This window comes from Schistocerca serialis, chromosome 2, assembly GCF_023864345.2.
Source record: "Schistocerca serialis cubense isolate TAMUIC-IGC-003099 chromosome 2, iqSchSeri2.2, whole genome shotgun sequence".
In the NCBI taxonomy this organism is placed as follows: Eukaryota; Metazoa; Arthropoda; class Insecta; order Orthoptera; family Acrididae; genus Schistocerca; species Schistocerca serialis.
The window spans coordinates 221550169-221570523 of NC_064639.1; the positions used below are offsets into that span (position 1 = coordinate 221550169).

Here is a 20355-nt window from a genome sequence, read left to right on the forward strand (position 1 = left end):
GTAGTACTGAAAATTCATTTGTGGTTGTCCAGCAACAATATCAGTTATCTTATTTTGGAAAACTTAAATATTGTTTCTCAATCAGTGTAAACCTGATTTGATATGACATGAAGATAAATTATTTTTGATGCTAGTATGGAGAATATACACACAGTAATTTTATTTTTGCAAAATATATTGCAAGGACAAAAATTTCTGTTGCTCCATCACCACCCCCAGCAAGAACAACATAAAAAACTGTTGGTGCCTGTATTAAATTATTCTGATGCTGAGAAAGGATTATTTTGAGAATCTTTGATCAGCATGTCATATGCTGGAAGCTGAAAAAAATTGAATTAGCATTTACCAGATAATCAGTAATCTTTCAGAGTATTCTGTAATATATTCTATCCAATAAGAAATGCACTTTTGACACAAATCCTTAGGACTTACACTTGAATGAACAATAAACAAGTCTGACAGTGTTTAAATAGAGACCATTAAATGTATATTATTGTTGAGAAGAGAACTTACATTGATATTAATATTTTGTAAACAGTGAACTGTAATATAGTCAGTCAGAATGATGTGTATTCTCCCTGGAGCACACTGCATACTATGTTGCCATTAATAGTTCTCTTGCTTATCTGAAACTGTTAATCCGTCATTGTGATGCTGTATTACTATTCCAGAAAGACTTCCCAGTAAATTGTGATTGTTTTCTTTCACACATCTTATAACCTGGAGTACTTACTGATCATTTCAGTGCTGTTGCTAAAAGGAAGTACTCACCATTTGATCTGTGTACTACCAAAATGCTTTACCTCAACCTCAGTTTCTATCAGCTCACTCTAATGTATAATAGTATAGAACATTTACATCATAAATGATTTCATTTTATCTTTTCTGCAAACAGGGATAAGAACTCTAGTAGTAACATGAAGATAGATACTTTGTCATTTATGCATTGCCTCCTGACAACGCATTCTCCAGAAGTATTTCACCCTCATATGGCTGTTCTGGTACCTCCTGTTATCACAGCAGTTGGAGATACTTTCTACAAAATAACGGCAGAAGCACTGCTTGTTCTGCAGCAACTTGTGAAAGTGATACGTCCTTTAGGTAAGATTTATCCACAATTTAAGGAATTTGTGTTTTTTGTTTGGTACTAACCATGTAAATTTTCCATAATTAGCTTTTTATGATCGTTTTTTTGAGGCACCTTTTGTAGATATTACAATTGGTTGTTTATGCGATAGGTACACTAGTGTGGTGTTTGTTGCCTTCTTTGTATTTATTTTGACTGTCAGTTTGCAAACTGCTTTTCAGTATTGTACTTACATCATTACTGTTAAGTTATATTTTCAGTGAAATTGATTCTTGGAATAATTTCCGTGAAAATTCTATATGTGTTCTTTTAGTAACAAATAATGGTACATCTAGAATTCTCTGGAATCTTAGGCTGGAAAGGAGCTCATCAAAGGCACAGCACTCTTTAAAATAGTATTTCATTTTTCTTCTGTGCAGATACACCAAGCAATTTTGACTTCACACCATTTACCGGTGAACTTTATAATTGTACCTTAATTCGACTAAAGGCAGCCGATATAGATCAGGAAGTAAAGGAGCGTGCCATTTCTTGCATGGGCCAGATAATATGCAATTTGGGAGACTACCTTCAGGTAGGTGAAAATCTGTCAAATCAGTTTTATTTTAAAAACTGAGATATGTATAAAATATTCTTCCTGTAGTTCTTTGTTTGTATAGTTGCACGTGATGCAAACTAATGCTGCAGTAGCAGGTAGAACCTTATCTTATAGTTTTCATAACTAGTGAAATTATCCGTAGTGTTTTCAGAACTCTTTAATTTTCAGCTCAGACATAAGTGGTTTTTGCGTTGTTTGATAGTGTTGAAATTAAAAAAAAAAAAAAAAAAAAAGAAAAAGAAAGAAAATGTTGTGAGTTTTAAGTGTTTGTCTATGGAGCTGAGGTATATGTTCTTTGTATTCGTATGTATCCGATGTGACATATTCGTGAACTTTACATTGTTTTAAACTTATATTCTCTAAAGGGATACATGGGTTTCAATTTGTTAGGTGCTGATAACACAGATTGTTGAGTTTAATTTATTCATTGATCTTCTCAGTACTAACGAATACTGGTATTATGTCATGTTTCTTTAATAAAATGCTCTTAGAAAATTCATGTCATCTGCAGTAATACGACTAAGGGTAGTTCAGTATCAGTGTGAATTACAAAATTTTCCAGATGTACTAACATTTGCATTTGGAGCTTAGGGTGTCATTTGTGACTTCTTGAAATAGATTCTTGTAATTCATTTAGAATGTTTGTAATTGTATGTATTCCATTACTATACAACACACTGACTCTGATATTTGATTTCAGACCTTCAAAGGATGCTATTGCATTGCGTTCTCATAATCATCTGTCACTGACTGAAGCTTTCTGGTATAAATATTGGTTCTTAAATCATGTGGAGTCTGTGCACTTCCTGATGCAGCTATAGTTTTCTATCATAAATGTTTCATTTTATTCTTTCCAAATGCTACCATCAGTGTCTCAGTTTATAAGTGCCAGACAAAAGTCTAAAGGTCTGAGGGTTAGAATCCATGTTTGTCCTATGAGAAAGTCAATTATAACTTCTTTCACCTCTGCCATTATTTTGTAAATACAAAAAATGCAAGTTCCACTGTGACTCAGCAACCATATTAAATTGTTGGTCTCTACTTAATCAGTGCAAAGATCAGAGGAAGTAAGAGCACACCTCTTACAACAAGACTGCTTAGTAAAACACTGAGGTCTTCAAACTAGCTGTCAGGTAGTGGAAGTCACAGGTACTTTTTGTCATACATTACACTTCTCTCTCTCTCTCTCTCTCTCTCTCTCTCTCTCTCTCTCTCTCTCTCTCTCTCTGCTCCATGTGTGGTGACACAGTGGCACAACACTGGACTGTTACTCAGGACAACGGCAGTTAAAATCGCCATCCAGCCAATCGCATGTAGGTTTCATAGTTTTCCTAATACCACGATGGTTCATTTGAAAGAGTGGAGCATATATCCTTCCAGTCCTTCCCCATTTCAAGCTTGGTTTCAATCTCAGATGTCCCCGTTGTTGTTAGGATGTTAATCCCTAATCCCCCACCCCTCAAAAACTCATGCAGGTGTAAAAGTTATTGGGTTTGCTATATTAACTATTTATTAATAAAATGTACTTGGGAATTTTTATTTCCCTGTGTTTTTGTATATTGCAAGAGCTCAGTCACATTATGATATTACTTACTGTCTATCTTAAAGTTTTCTCTCTGTTTGAGTACTTACTAAAAGTGCTTCATTACAGGTGTTGGCTTGTTTGGCGCCCTATGTAATTCTAACACCACCCTTGATTGGTAGTATGTGCCCACTTAAACTATAATAAAATATACCTGCAAAAGTAATTGTGACACTGAATTGTACGCAAATTGGTTAATTTTTTTTCCCAGCTGAACAAATTTCACATCTAAATATATTGGAAAGTTTTGGTACAATGTAAATAATTTATGAGGTAAGGAGACCACTCACTGAAAAGTAGAAGTAGTGAGTTGTCAACGGGTACACAGAAAATAATGAAAATTTGCTACCTTGCAGGTGAATACTTTGGACACACACACACACACACACACACACACACACACACCACACACAGTGTGAAGCCTTGTTGTGCTGGATGAACGTGCACTGCCAGTGGGATTTCAGTTCATCAGATGCACTGGGTTGTGGTTGTCGGGCAGTGTGAATTGAATGAAAAAGAGGTGGGAAGCAGGAGGAGGGGTTTGGATATGGATAGCTGGCAGCATGGAGGGAGGCAGCACATGTGTGGATGTGTGGGATAGGAATGTGGGGAGTGGCAAAGCAGCAGATGTACAGGAAAGGAATGGAGTATAAGGGCACCAGAGACAGTCAGTTTGTGAAGCACACAAAGACGAATACGTGAAGACATGGGTTTGGAGGGGGAGGGGGGGGGGACAGGACAGAGGAGGGAGAGACTGTTTGGTAGAGTGTCTGGATGCAGTGAATTAGTGGAGACTGAGGTAAGGACAATTACAGGCTCTGTTGCAAGTGTAATTCCCTACTTTGTAGTTTAGGAAAGCTGGCACTGAAGGGAAGGATCCAGATATACGGGTTATGAAGCAGCCATTGGACTCCAGCATGTTGTGCCCAGCAGTGTCTTCTGGCACAGGATGCTCAATTCTCTTCTTAGGCATAGTTTGGTGGTGGCAATTCATTCTGGTGGACAGCTGCATGGTGAGCCATTTTTAGAAATTACAGCAGACTGGTATATGACATGGCCTCTTTCCAGGGTTAGAAAAAAATGGCAATAAAACCAACCCAGCAGGTAAAATTGGGTTTGTGTGTGTGTGTGTGTGTGTGTGTGCGCCTTTTTTTGGGGGGGATTAAGTAATTTGGCTTAAATTCCTGTGAATAATTTACTCAAAACATTAACCCAGTCTCACAACTGCTGTATTAGTGCCTCATTTCTTGCCTTGCCAGCACTGCATGCATTGAGTCACTCTTCCCTACCTACAGACTTCTTTGGTCAGAATTAAGAATAATTTAGGAGAGAAAAGACGTGAGAAATTGGTGGAATTTTATAAATTTCTGCATTTAAACTAAACTGTTCTTTACAATCATTACAATTCTACATAAAGTTTTTTCCTGGATGTGTAAATGCTGATTAACTTCTAATTTTATTACAGGGTGCATACAACCTGGGAGACCCAGGAAAAACTCAGGAATTTTTTTCATCTGGGAGAAAACTGTGAAAAACCTGGGAATTTTTTTGAATTCCGGGAATTTCTCATTGTTTTAGTTTTCTGTTAAATTTTTATAATTTTGACTGACAAGAACCGATTCTCTAACAAAGGATATTACTGTATCCCACTACTGCAGAGTAATACTTTAACAATAAAACATAAATGAGAGAAAAAAACAAAAATAACTTAAACTGCAAAGGAAATGCGCCATATACGATGAAGACACACAGTGCTGATGCAAGCATGTGCCAACAGCAAAGTGTGTCAAAGACTATGCAGTGCTTCATAACAACAAATTGCCTCCGATGAGTGTGAAGTCACAACTGTTTACATTAGATTCGTTTTAGCAGTTACGAGCGGGCTCATGCGCATGCACAATTGAGTCGCGTTTGAGTAGTAGATGATTCCCCCGTTTCTGGCTACAGGAATGTGGCTGTTGGCTGTGTAAGCAGTCACAGCAAGCAGCTAGATGCTACTGGGAACAGGGGGTGCCAAATTCATGTTCTTGAGGAAAAAAACCTTGTTTCACAAAGTGCCTAGCATCCAGTGCACATTGGTCTATTGATTATTTATATGATTTTGAAATGCATCCCTGTTGGTTTTTGAACACAAATTTTAGTTGATTTTTGAATGAATCCTAAGTTGATTTTTGAATGCGTGCATAGTGTACGTGATGTCTGTCAGGAGAATCCTCGTCGCAGGCAAAAGGACAGGGCTGTACGAGCTGAATGGAGTAAAGCCGAATGGACGAATGCCAATCTCTGATTATGTGATTGATTGGGTTTGCAAATGATCAGCGTTGTTATAATTACTAGCGAAATCCGTAGATTCAGACTACCAGAATGGAAATAAACGACTAACAGGAATAACAGGTGAGAAAGATTACGTATTCTTGGTGTATCCAAGAAAATGAAATTTTGACAGAAAATTTTTGGCCAGATTGCTACACTAGTAAAGACCAGTTGTACAGTCCCCAGCTAGCAGCCGATTAAGTTCTATTCTGGAAGTAATGCAGAAAACATGTTGTATGAACATGTAACAACGCCTAACCGCAGAATAGTCACCGGATAACTAAACCTGTGATTCTGGCAGGGTTAGTGAAGTTAATCGGCAAACAAATTGACAGTGGCAGGAATAGCTACAAAATTGGTGTTGACAAGATTGTTTGTTAGAATGAGGAAGGAGAAGAAGCGGGGATATCACACAAATTATGGAAGAATTGGACGATTCCAAATTTATATAAAAATTTCATAATTCTACTTTTTGATCTCGTGCTTGAGAAACTGGTGCGTATGAATGAAATGTGAAACTATTTCCTGACATGAAGCTTTTTGCTTGTAGTAAGCCTAATAGGCATTTGATATTGGTACTTCATGAATTATATTCTGTAGTGTTATAAAAATGACCATTTGTGCCAAAACAGACTCGTTCATTTGGTGTGTGTTACAAAATTGTTGCAATATTAGAGAGGCCTATTTTGTTTTATCTAGCAGACAGCGACAAAATAGACGTAATCAGATCGAGAAACCACACCAGTCGTGGGTATTATTTGTATTAACAGCTATTTCAGTATTAGATAACGACATTTTGATTTTTCATGTAGCAAAACGTTTGGCGAATTTTGATGAGGTAATAGATTCTTTCGCAGAAAGGAAAGCACGCCATGTAAAGCTGTAGCAGTATCAGAGAGAAAAAATGCTAGGAGCTAAGGATTGAAGAAATGTGTACTTTCTTGATTGTCTCTTGTCTTTATTGGTTTTATGTATGCTGTATAGAATTTTATATCACACAAAACAGCAAGTTATTAGCTAAAAGGCAATGAAGAGTGCAAATTTTCTGATGAGTTCTCGTTCTCCCAATTACAAATAATCCTATCTGCTATTAATTGTGTGAGACTGGGAGCAGGAGAGAGACCACAGGACATTTCAATTTCCGCTGCCCTGAATATAGTTTGATGGCATCCATTACAAAATACACATGTTTCAATTCCACAGAGCGAAAAACAGTGACATGCGAAAGAAGAATGCTGTATGAAGAGGTGTGGCACTGCACTTTGGCACACTTAAGATCAAATAACATATCTTAAATTTCCTCAAACACGTATGTTTTATGTTTGACTTTCAGAAAGGTGTATGCCACGAGATCAACATATTTTTGAAAATTCGTCTTTTTTTTTTTTTTTTTTTTTTTTTTCTCTCCAAGTATTGACTGAGTTAGCAAATATCGTAGATCTGAGACTGATGCGCAGAGGAGTCTGAGTTATAGTGAGTAGGCTCCACATGAACCATGTTTACATTTAGTGATTTTGCTGTTTCCCCTTTGTTTACTCACATCAAATGAAAACAAAACGGGTATCTGTGGCCGGGAGCTATCAAGTGAATTAAAATACATTCACATAATTACAGAAGGCTAAATATGTTATTAGTTTCAGATTTTATTTTATTTCCACCTTTCTGACAGTCAGGCATTAATTGCCTTGCAGAACAATTAAGTTATTTTAGTCTGTTTGCTAAAGAAATTTGTCTTCTATTAGCCTTTTCCACAGAGACAGTCAATGTATTTGAAACGAAATGTTTAATTCCACAGTACTGGCTAGTTTGAACTGTTCGCTGCATTTCAAGTGCACGTTTTCATCTTCTAGCACGTATGGCATTATGCCATAATAAAGAACCAAACTTGATATAATACAGTACTAGTGCTCCAAGAAAATTTACATCCCGAAAACCACACTGAAAAGTTTACTATCAGATCGAGATCTACTTCATTGGGAATCTGGACATACGAATGTGCACTTTACGTATGCACTACAAATGTGCACATTTTAGTATGGTTCATGAAATTCCGATGCTCTTGGGGGGTATCCTCTGATATCTTGTTTCTTTCATTACATAATGTATGAACTTTCAATGTGTTACACGAACGTACATACGGGCTTCCTACATCATGGTAGCTGCGCAAGCGCCATGTCGCCTGTTTTCGGCGCTCTCTGGCAACTGCTGAAACGAACCTATTCCTAACAGGTCTCGGGAAAACGTTGTGAATGGTGGTTTGAAAAGCGTTACTTTCAAAGTAAATATCCTTTTACGTAAGTTGAACTGTGGGAGTATGTCGTTATTAAAAATTTTACTGGCACATTTGTGTGATATATCCTGAAGTGTAACACGCGCAAAAAAAATCAGTGTTATATGCGAAAGCTTAGCTTCTCTTGCAGCTTGTTGATGTTAGAGACCAATTTTATATGTGAAAGCTTTGCTTTTCTTGTAGCAACACTATGTATTTTAATGCTTTTGGCTGGTCCTGTGCTCTGAATATCCGCTGTCATCGGCTGGCAAGATGACATGACATGAGATATGACTGGTTTACAAAAGCGCATCGCAATCTCATTTTCAGTGATTCGGAAAGTAACATGGTGTTGGTGGAATTCTAATGTATACTTTCGTAATACAAAAATACGCAGTGTACATGTTGCTGCACATCAAAGATATTTCCAAAAGGTCTTTTTCCCTGAGTTTCGTTTTCTAAAGTGTTGGGAAATTCTACACCCGTGTATAAAATCATAACCATTCAAAGGATTGCTAAGTTTTGCAGTTCCTAGAAAAGAAAATTTGTTTATAAGTGCACCTGCAGACATTCACCTATTGAAATTCACTGTAGCAGGTTAGTCAACATATGAAACAAACGTTACTCTACAACACACACATAAATACTCCGGAGATGGGAACTTGCCCTTCAATATATCCTGTCTTCCCGTTACCCACCAGGCCTCAACCTCCGCTAATTTCAAGTTGCCGCCCCTCATACATGACTTGTCATTCAACAACATCTTTGCCTCTGTACTTCCACCTCGACTGACATCTCTGCCCAACCTCTTTGTCTTTACATATGTCTGCCTGTGTCGATATATATATATATATATATATATATATATATATATATATATATATATATGTGTGTGTGTGTGTGTGTGTGTGTGTGTGTGTGTGTGTGTGTGTGTGTGTGTGTGTGCGTGTGTGTGCGCGCGCGCGAGTGTATACCTGTCCTTTTTTCCCCCGTAAGGTAAGTCTTTCCGCTGCCGGGATTGGAATGACTCCTTACCGTCTCCCTTAAAACCCACATCCTTTCGTCTTTCCCCATCCTTCCCTCTTTCCTGATGAAGCAACCCTGGGTTGCGAAAGCCTGATATTTGTGTGTGTGTTTGTGTGTTTTTTGTCTCTATCAACATACCAATGCTTTCGTTTGGTAAGTTCACAGCTAAACAGATACTCAAAGTGGAAGCTAGACACTAGGCATAAATAAAAATAGAATGAATACAAATTAGAGGAAAATATGTTTTACATTCTGAAATCACTCCATTTGGAAGTATCTGAAGAGCTTGGGAGAATTGGGATGAAGAGAACAGGATTTTGAGAATAGTTTGGATCATGATTGATTAACATAAGTAGCCTATATGTAATATTTGCTCATGGGTATTAAGCAGACATCTGGAAAGCTTAAATGACACAAAACTCAACCGATACAAGTTGCCACCCATTAACATTGGTGTAGTATCAGAAACTCTATATCACACTCCACTTGATATGAATACAACAAGATTCTCTTTCCATGTTTTCTTAAGTTAGATATTTCTGATGAGCTTCTGTTTTTACAGGGTGAATTGCCAACATGTCTTCCAATATTTCTTGACCGGCTTCGTAATGAAATAACTCGCTTAACTACTGTTAAAGCACTTACTAAAGTGGCAGGATCTCCTCTTCGTATTGATCTTCGCCCAATTATGGTAAGACAATTGTACATAGTTTTATATAAAAAATTTAATTTCATATTTTCTCATGTGTCAGTTGTTGAATGACATTTATGAAGTGAATTAAATGTAGTATTCACACATGCCTTGAAGCCACTTGGCATGGTGAAAGGTGAGAGCTAGCTGAATTGATACAAATTGAAGGAATTTGACCTGAGCTGATGTCTTTTCTGTTACTGCCACTTACCCTAACTTCATTAGCAGACAGAACAGTGTAGCATGTTTGATTTTATGTATAAAAGCAGTGTGCCATGCAGTGATAACAACATAAAAACACTCAGCACAGTGAGTACAATGCATGTTGGCAACAAAAGTTGCAGTGTACACTGCATTGTATGTTGTCTTAATGCTGATAGCAGCCCAGACAGGTGAATAAAGGTCTAAAACCTTACACTGTCTTGTGGCTTGGTAGCTCTGTTACTTCCATTAGTCACAGTGCTGAATATCTTCCTGGAATGTGCAGCTATTAGTTCAGAACGCGTTAATAGCCCATACAGTAACAGGGTGTATGTGTTATAGTGGAAGTGGAAGATTAGGGAAGGTAAACATTCCCTAGTGGATGTACACCATCACTAAAATGATCAGTGAGAGCATACCATAAACTGAAGAAAACACGTCCACAAGTGAAGGTGAACCATCACTGTACTCGGCTAGGGAAAGTGCACAGTAACATATCGTCCACTAGTGAAGGTGTACCATCGCTGCTCCTGGGTTATTAAGCATCCAACGATGCAACCATGCATCAGTATTAATGTAATTGTCATCAGCTCATTATTGTTATGTTATACAGCAGTGCAGTTGACAGTAGTGCAGTTCCGGTTCACATCGGTGCAACTACGGTTCAATCAGTGAAGTTCTACGAACATTTTAGAGTGGAATGGGAAAAAACCTCAGTTATAATTCTGTCTTTGTGGACAGAGAAAAGTACGAGTCACTTATCAGCAATGCTAAATCACTAAAATCTGGATGAAAGAGGGACGGCAATGACTAAAAAGTTTTAGAAGAGATATGAAGTGCTGGAAGTGAATGGAGTAACCAAATTAATACGACTGAAGAAGGTAAGATTAAATACTATGTTCATGACGAATTGTATGATATTCTGCATAATGTTCATGTAATGACTGCCCACGGTGGACAAAACTGAATGATGAAATTAAAGTTCCGTAATACACCATACACAATGTCCCAATTTATCTTAGTTTGTGTGAGCCGTTTTTACAAAAGCAAAAAGGTCAGAGAAAAGGAATAGTAGTGAAGCCAATGCTGTTCAAGGAGCTAAATTCCAGATGTCAAGTTGATCTCATCGACTTCCAGTCGCAACCAGATGGAGATTACAAATTCGTAATGGTTTTTCAGGCTCACTTCACTAAATTCGTTATTCTTAGACCACTGAAGTCCAAACAGCTGAACAGGTATGGGATAACATCACTGACATTTTTACAGTGTTACGTGCTCCTTCAGTATTGCAGTCTGACAATGGTAGAGAGTTCATTAACAAAATAATGAGCAGCTTAACTGAACTATGGCCCAATTTTAAAATTTTTCATGGTAAATTTACACAATCAGAGCCAAGGCAGCGTAGAGCGAGCAAATCAAGACATAGAAAATATGCTAACTACGTCGATGCAGGAGCAAAACACCATGGAATGGAGCCTTGCATTAAGATTTGTCCTGCTAATGAAGAATAGCGCTGTACATTTTGGAATTAAAAAGATCTCCTTACGAAGCGATGTTCGGCTGCCCTCCTAAACATGCTGTGTCTTCAACAAGTTTACCTCCCGAAGCGTTGATGAAAGTTTACCTCCCGAAGCATTGATGAAAGTTCACCTCCCGAAGCGTTGATGAAAGTTTACTCTGTGGATGACCTTGAAAATATAATTAATTGAGTGAGTATTAGCAATGACACAGGGACTGAAACATTGCAGAATAATGATCACAGTAAATCTCCATTGCAAGAGGATAACATACAAACAGGAACAGAGGTTGAGAACAGAGAGAGAGAAAGAATCCCTGACAATAACGATTGATTTATATGAGTCAGCTCATGCTATTAAAAAACACAGAACTGAAGTGTACAAGTGCCTATAAGAACAAGCACAAAAAATGCAGCAGTGTTCAGATCGCTGCTTTCCAACAGTGGGAAATGGCTGTACTGTGAGAGTTCCAGTTCCTGACTTTGATAGAGCAAGAGGAGATGCTAGGTCTGTCTTGGGAGTCATCCTTGAGACAACGGCTGATGACTTCTACCGAATTGGGATGAGAGATGGTGTGGTGAGCCAACTATAGGCACAGTAATAAATTGTTTGTTTGTTAATAATTATGGAAGGGACGATACGATATGCCACTGCGGCTACAACTACAGCATTTTGTTTCAGGTCCCAGTTCAGTAATTGCCCTCTAAGAATAATCTCAGAGAAGGAAGTACCAGCAGAAAAAACTGTTGCCCTAAGGACAGTTGCAACATCTCAAGTCAGTGGGAAGTAGCCATGCAACTGCCAGCAAAATTGTCAGACTCTGAGATGCTTTTGCAAAAACAAAAATGTGTTGTGCAACTCAGAGTGCTGTGATGCACGTCTTTCTGCCAATAAATGAATTTTGCATAATATGACTGTTCACAAACTACAAGTGATAAATGCAACTTTTGAAGTATGATTGTTGTGTTATTACAGCCGTGGTTCACATTCCATACCTCTTGGCAGTGAAGATAAACATTCACTAGTGGTAGTGCAGTATCCCTAGTCAAAGTGAACCGTTTGACGGAACTGGAATCAGTAATACACTTTCACTAAATGAGCCAGTGAAGGTGCACTATCACCAGTGATGGTATACATTTCCTGAAATTTCCACTATAACATATATGCCCTGAGAAATCCAGGGAATTTTTTCATCTCAGAAAAAAAACAGGATTTTTTAGAATTCTAGTTTGTTGGTTTAGTTTCCAGTTAAATTTTTGTAATTTTGAGTGGTAAGAACTGACACTCTGACAAAGAATTTTACTTTAGCCCACTACTGCAGAATAAAACTGCAGCAATAAAAGACAAATGAGAAAATAACACGAAAATAAAACTTTAGTTGCAAAGGAAGCAAAACATGGTGCACAAAGAAGTGTCTGGTGCCAGTAAAATGAGTCAAAGACTGAGCAAAACTTCGGTAACAACAAACTGTTTTCGATGCTGGGTCCACAAGAAATGTGACACACTCGCAACAATCTGTCTTTCTTGTGGACCTCACTTTGATGCCACAAGTGCTACATTTCTAACATTTCACAGGAAAATATTGCGAATGGTGGTTTAAGAAGCATTACTTTCAAAGTGAATTTCCTCCTACACAAGATGAATTATGTTACATGTAAGAATGTGCAATGAATTTTTTAAATAATGGAGCATTAGACTCCGAGAAGACCATCCATTCATGCCCTTATTTAAAATTTTCCTGGCTCATTTTTGATGTTTCTTAAACGGTAACACGCTCCAAGAGAGACCAAGCTTCAAGGTTAGATTTTTATATTTATTTTAGTTCTTTCACTGATTACAAATTATGCGACAATGATGGCTAAAAGTATAATTATCCATTAAAAAGTGTGAGGGTTTTCAGAAATTTCACAAGTAATTGGCTTTCTATGGAAAAGTCAGTGCTTGACGGAACATATATTCAGACAAGAAAACACGAAATTTTTGGTGCACAGTAGCAAAATTTGTAATCATGTGTGTCAAAAATATTCAGCTGCTGCAATTTAAGCTGTGCTCTTAGAATCCTGCCTAACCACATCCTCAGAAAAAAAGGCAGCAAAAAATTTTTGACGACTAATGATATATGTGAAAGCTTAACTTGTCTTGTAGCTGTATAATGTACAGGTACATTAATTTAAACCATAAACTTCCCCTGTTTGTGTGTTCACACTTCTTAACAATGATGTTTCTGTTGGCTGACTACATCTAGTCCCCTGTGCTCTGATCTCTGCTGTCATTGGCTAGTGAGATCACATGATATTAACATGATCAGCTGACAAAAGTGTATCGAAATCTCTATTTCAGTGCTTTGGAAGCTAGTGTTCTATATTTGATGGAACTCGTGTTTATACTTTTGTAATACGGAAATACGCATTGTAAATGTTGCTGTGCATCAAAGGTGCTTTTTTGCTGGATTTAGTTTCCTAAAGTGCCGAGAAGTTCTGTGCCAGTGTTTAAAACAATTCAAAGGATTGATAAGTTTCACAGCTCCAAACAAAGTACACTGTCACTTAAAACAGAAAAACTTACTTTCACTAGGGTATAGTGTATTTTCACTTGGAAAAAAATGTATCTCCACCCAAGAAAAAGGGTATTTTCAGCTGGGAAATTAGGGGGAAAAAAGGGTAATTTTTTTCTTTTCTGCATATTACACACTGTTTCAGACAGTCACTTGCTGTGAGAACTTAGTCTCATGAATTAGTGATAAAAGGGACTTAAACCACTCCTCAATTAGAATTTGCTCTTATCACAGAAGTGGTGGTGGTGGTAGTAGTAGTTCAAGCTTGTGGGCTATCTGTTTTTGTATCTTTTATTACGATATGTGGCAGTCTCTTTGAAAGGAGGTCATTAGTACCTAGATCTGACAATTTCAGGTGAAAACTTTGGAGTCCACAAATATTTTGGAAGGTGTCTGTCAGCATTGCTGCTTTTTGGGAGAGGCTTTTATTTCGTAATAAGTGTTGTTATTTGAAGAATTGATATTCAGTTGGTTCTGTTAAAACAGATGATATTAACATATGTTCACTTTTGATTTTGCCTATCTCTTCTTTACCTCTTCCTTAAAAACAGGATGACCTGTGCGTTATCTCGTGCAGTTACATTTGTCTTCAGCTAGAGAGACTGTAATTGAAATGTAATCAAAGAAAGTGGAAAACCCTTGAGTACAATCTGTTTTAACCCCATCTGGAATTCTATCAAGCTTTGATACAGTATCAGCCCACTCCACTTTAAATTGGTTTTCAGCAAGGGGTGCATTTTCAGTGATCAGTTGTGGGTATGGAACAATCCCCTATTATTGATATAGGTGGAAACATAGAATACAAGATTTTGGCATTCAGCAAGAAGTCAGTATGATGAGTATTAACTGTTGAATGTAGTAAATATTGGTTTCATTAGGATGCTGCCTCTCCGTTGAACAGTGCTCAGAAACTACTTTCTTTAGTTTGTAAGCTCGTGCTGTGAAATGGTTTTCCATCTGACTTTCCTGTTCCAAATATAATTTTTATTATTGGAAGCTGTATCAAGTGTGTGTAATGTAAATACCAGAAATAAACATGACTACTTACATTTGACTAACAATAGGTGTGTTTCACAGGGTGAAGCTATTCCTATCCTGGGCTCTTTCCTACGCAAAAACCAAAGAGCATTGAAACTAAGTACGTTGACTCTGCTGGATGTTCTAGTTCGAAACTATAGCAATGCTTTGAATAGCGAATTGTTAGACAAGGTAATAATAATTTTTATGATCGATACCATTGTTACGTAAGAATGGATTTTGATTACTGTTTCTTTTTCAGGTGATTGTTGAATTGTCTCCCTTGCTGAGTGAAGCTGACCTGCATATTGCTCAGCTTACTTTGACACTTCTCACTTCCATAGCTGAACTTCATCCAGCTGCTCTCACCAGAGTGTCTGATGCTATTTTACCGGAAATCCTTACTTTAGTCAAATCTCCACTTCTGCAAGGTTAGATACTGTCTGATAAAGTAAAAGTTCACCAATATGTGTGTACACATGTTTATTTTAGTATACTTTGTAATGCATTTAAGTGGTATTTCAGAATATTAACATTTCTTTTGTAGCTGCTGCTTTTTGGTATCTTTATCCATACTGTTTCTCTGTGTCATTGTTTCTGGATTTCTGACATTACTCTCTCTTCCTCTTGCGCGCGCTCACATCTTTTATTGTAGTGCCATTTCCCTGTGTATGACAACTTCCCTAAAAGTTGACAGGTTTCTCTCTTTTACTTAGCTCATTACTTAACAAGTGCCATATGTAACCCATAACTTGTTTGAACAATGTCTATAGTTTCCTATTGTTATGACAGTCACACTCTCAGCTGTTGGACAACTCTACAGTAGTGACTTGTGATGTACTAGCTTGCTTACTGATCTGAAATAAGCCTGAATGTATGGAAGGGATTCAATAGTGACTTTACTGCATGCCTATGCCAATCGTAACTTACTCTCCTCAACTTACCAGCCACTGGTGGATGATTGTTATGGTCTTGTAGAAATAAGGAATAACAACAGCCATACATTTTACAGCCTCTGACCAGCCACAATCCCACATCCACTTCAATGATGGATCATCTAAAAGATTATCTCCTAGTAGCAATATTATGAACAGGAAAGTTGCTACTCACCATATAGCGGAGATGCTGAGTCGCAGATAGGCACAACAAAAAGACTATCACAATTAAAGCTTTCAACCATTAAGGCTTTCATCAGCAAAACACACACACACACACACACACACACACACACACACACACACACACAAAGTGCAGTCTCAGGCAACCACACAGCGGGCAGCAGCACCAGTGCATGATGGGAGTGGCGATTGAGTGGGGGTGAGGAGGAGGCTGGAGCGGGAAAGGGGAGGGATAGTATGGTGGGGTGGTGGACAGTGAAGTGCTGCAGATCAGACAGAGGGCTGGGGAGAGGTGGGGAGGGAGGGGGGGGGGGCAGTAATGGAAAAGGAGAGAAGTAAAGACTGGGTGTGATGGTGGAATGACAGCTGTGTAGTGCTGGAATGGGAACAGGGAAGGGACTGGATGGATGAGGACAGTGACTAACAAAGGTTGAGGCCAGGAGGGTTATGGGAACATAGGATGTATTGCAGGGAAAGTTCCCACCTGTGCAATTCAAAAAAGCTGGTGTTGGTGGGAAGGATCCATATGGCACAGGCTGTGAAGCAGTCATTTAAATGAAGGATGTCATGTTTGGCAGCACACTCAGCAACAGGGTGGTCCACAGTTTGTCGGTGGCCGTTTATGCGGATAGACAGCTTGTTGGTTGTCATGCCTACGTAGAATGTAGCACAGTGGTTGCAGCCGTCAGGACTGGAGGAGGTGGCGGTGAGAGGATATATGGAACAGGTCTTGCATCTAGGTGTATTACACGGGTATGAGCTATGAGGTAAGGGATTGGGAGTAGGAGTTGTGTAAGGATGGACAAGTATATTGTGTAGATTTGGTGGATAGTGGAATACCATTGTGTGAGGAATGGGAAGGATAGTGGGCAGGACATTTCTCATTTCAGGACGCAATGAGAGGTAGTTGAAATCCTGGTGGAGAATGTAAATCTGTTGCTGCAGTCTTGTGAGGATAATTATAGTCAGTGAAGGCTTAAGTGACACCCTCGATATATTTCAAGAGGGATAGCTTGTCACTGCAGATGGGACGACCATGGGTGGCTTGGCTGCTGTACTGAAGGGGCTGCTTGGTATGGAATGGAACGCGCAGCAGTTCTTGAAGTGGAGGTATTGCTGGTGGTTAGTATATTTGATATGAGTGGAGGTACTGATGTTGACGTCAACCTCAAAAATGGCTACATCTAGGAAGGTGGCGTGTTGGGTTTGAATAGGACCATGGGAAGCAAATGGGGGAGAAGTTGTTGAGGTTCTGGAAGAATGTGGATAGGATGTCCTCACCTTCGATCCAGATAGCGAAGGTGTCATCAATGAATCTGAACCAGGTGAGGGGTTTAGGATTCTAGGTTTTTTGGAAGGATTCCTGTAGATGGCCCATGAATAGATTGGCATAGGATGGTGCCATGTGGGTGCCCATGGCTGTACCCCAGATTTGTTTGTAGGTGATACTTTCAAAGGAGAAGTAATTGTGGGTGAGGATGTAGTTGGTCATAGCAACTAGGAAGGAGGGTGCTGGTTTGGAATCTGTCGGTAGTTGGGAAAGGTAGTGTTCAATAACGATAAGGCCATGGGATTTAGGAATGTTAGTGTAGAGGGAGGTGGCATCAGTAGTGACGAGCAGGTCACCGTGTGGTAAAGGGACAGGAACTGTGAGAGTCGGTGGAGGAAATGGTTGGTATCTTTTATATAGGAGGGTAGGTTTTGGGTAATAGGTTAAAGGTGCCGGTCTGTGAGTGCAGAGGTTCTCTCAATGGCGGCACAGTAACCGGCCACAATGGGGCATCCTGGGTGGTTAGATTTATTGACTTACGAGGCATGTAGAAGGTGGTAGTCCGGGTGAGTAGAGAGATGGACTCTGGGGAGAGGTTCTGGGATGTACCTAAGGATTTGAGTAGTGAGTGGAGATCATGCTGGATTTCTGGAATGGGGTCACGGTGGCAATGTTTGTTGTTGGAAGTATGTGACAGCTGGTGGAGTCCTTCTGCCAGTTAATCCTTGCGGTTCAATAGAACGGTGTTTGGGATTTTGTCCGCAGGTAGGATTATAAGGCCAAGATCCGTTTTTAGACGGAATGCGGTTCTTCATGCGGATGTGAGGTTCGTTTGCATGTTGTGGGATTTGGGGAATCAGTCCTTTCCAAGGGTCTCACCATTTGCTCCAGTTCCAAATTCAATCATCCTGGACTTGTTAAAGACCTTCTCTCCTTGCTTTGGTCCCTACAATGGAAACACTTTTTCGCCACCAACCCTACCTATCAGACTCAACCGAAGACCAATATTGAACCTTGCCTAACTCAGTTCACTCTTCCATCCAACTGTAATCCACCGCCACTGCCCCCAAATCACCACCTGTTAACTTTCCAGAATTTCTTAACCTCGAACCTTGCATCACCATCATTCTCCAAATCCCTCAACATGCAAACCAACCTTACATCCACAGAAAGAACTGCAGTCCACCATCTAAAAAATGATGCCGACCTTATAATCCTACCTGCGGACAAAGGTTTGTACAATGGCTTATATAAAAACAAATCTCCTGTGCCTTATCTTTCCAGTCTCCTACCACATCCCAAGGTTGGCTGACTACATTACGTCCTATGCTTGGAATGTCCGCTGTCGTTGGCTGGCGAGATCACATGATATGAGCTATGATTGGCCGAAAAAATTCATTGCTATCCTAATTTCAATGTTTTGGAAACTAATGTGTTGTTTGGTGGAATCTGCATTCATACTTTCACAACACAAAAAATGCATTATACACATTGCTGTATGTCAAAGACCTTTCCAAAATGCAAGAATCTTTTTTGCTGGGTTTCATTTCTTAAAGTGCCATTACATTCTCTGCCGGTGTATAAAATATTTACCATTCAAAGGATTGATAAGTTTCACTGTTCCGAGGGAAAGTATACTGTCACCTGATGCAGAAAATGTGTATTTTACCTGAGAAGAACAGTATTTTTAACCAGAAATCCATAAAAAATCAAGGAATTTTTCCCTTGTCCACGTATAAACTGTGAACTGATAAAAACCAAATGTAAAATATCTTCCAAAACACACGCAAGTAAGTGCTTCTTTGGACAAACTTCATGGCACATGTGCTTGCGTGGGGGGGATGAAGGTGGGGAGACACTCACTTTCTTCATAGTATTGATGTTCTCTACAGCAACAGACTTCTGTGAATACTCGTCTGGAGGTTTCTCTGTGCACTTCTTGTTTTGAGCAAACTGTGAGTTTACCCATTGGCATACCTTTCTTTCAGTGTTCGCTCTCAGTGATATTTGTAAAATGCTTCCCATTTATTTGTAGAAAACTCCCATTGTCAGAGTGGCTTCCTCTAGCAGCTTTCTTCTGTTTAGTGGCAACATATTTAAAATTTATCTTGACAGAGACAGGCAAAACTCAGCTTATGGGCACTTTTTTCCCTGTATCAGTCTGTAGATAACATAAGCATTTACAATGCTCATGTGCAGTGTGTGGAAAAAGAACCTTCTGCGCAATTTCACTCCTTCACATTGATTCAGTGGAACTCAAGAGTATAAGAGTGCAGTCAGTTGGCCACATACTAGAGTTTTAGTCTGCAGCACATTGTGGTTTTTCACATGTTCTTCTGCTAGACTTCTCCAACTCAAACATTCATGTGGAATTACAGGTAGCATAAAAAATTCTTTCATAACACCATTTCCTGGCAAGCATTTCATCAATGGAGATAAACTAAAGTTCTCCTTATTTCATTTTGCTCCGTAGTTTTGGTATATTGCACCTTTTCTTATGAACAGTGCCAAATGTCGTGATTCCATGGTTATAAAGCCAGAGCAGAAGGTTTGGGCTCAAATATTGATTGTCAGTATGAAATGTGTGTGTGTGTGTGTGTGTGTGTGTGTGTGTGTGTGTGTGTGTGTGTGTCCTCTCTATAGCTTCATGAGTGTTGCCACTATGTCACCACTCTCTGTTAATTGTGCAAGACCATTTTTTGTCAGTTGCTTAGCAGAAATGTTTTGTTCCAAACTTTTTTTGTTAGAACAGAATATCCTGTGGAAGATAATTGTCTTTTGAACAATAATAGGCTTCTGGCATGGAGAGGTATTGATATGGATGAAGTATGCTGTGGAATGTTGCATGAACTTTATTAACATTTCAAATTTAGAATAACTTTTCTCCTATGTTACTGGTTCAGTTGACTGAAAGCATTCTCAAAGTTAACAAGATACAGTCTGTAGACATAAGTTTGCTGAAAAGTTAAAGTACATTTGCGAATGAATAATCATTAATTCTCAGCATTTTCACACGAGCTGTAAGCAGACAACTAACAGTGAAGGAATACAGCTCCTTAAATCTTATTTCTTTCCACCTTGACACTGCACTGATTTTGACATATTTACTGTG

General features: G+C 38.8%; 1 protein-coding gene across 1 annotated transcript in view; it reads left to right on the top strand.

Moving 5' to 3' along the window:
* LOC126456966 (cullin-associated NEDD8-dissociated protein 1) overlaps positions 1-20355 on the top strand; it is a 158835-nt gene that overhangs the window by 69993 nt on the left and 68487 nt on the right. The window contains exons 10-14 of the mRNA XM_050092903.1: positions 896-1101; positions 1507-1661; positions 9438-9566; positions 14916-15047; positions 15118-15286. Of these exons, the coding sequence (XP_049948860.1) occupies positions 896-1101; positions 1507-1661; positions 9438-9566; positions 14916-15047; positions 15118-15286 (791 nt within the window). The remainder of the gene's footprint in view (positions 1-895; positions 1102-1506; positions 1662-9437; positions 9567-14915; positions 15048-15117; positions 15287-20355) is intronic.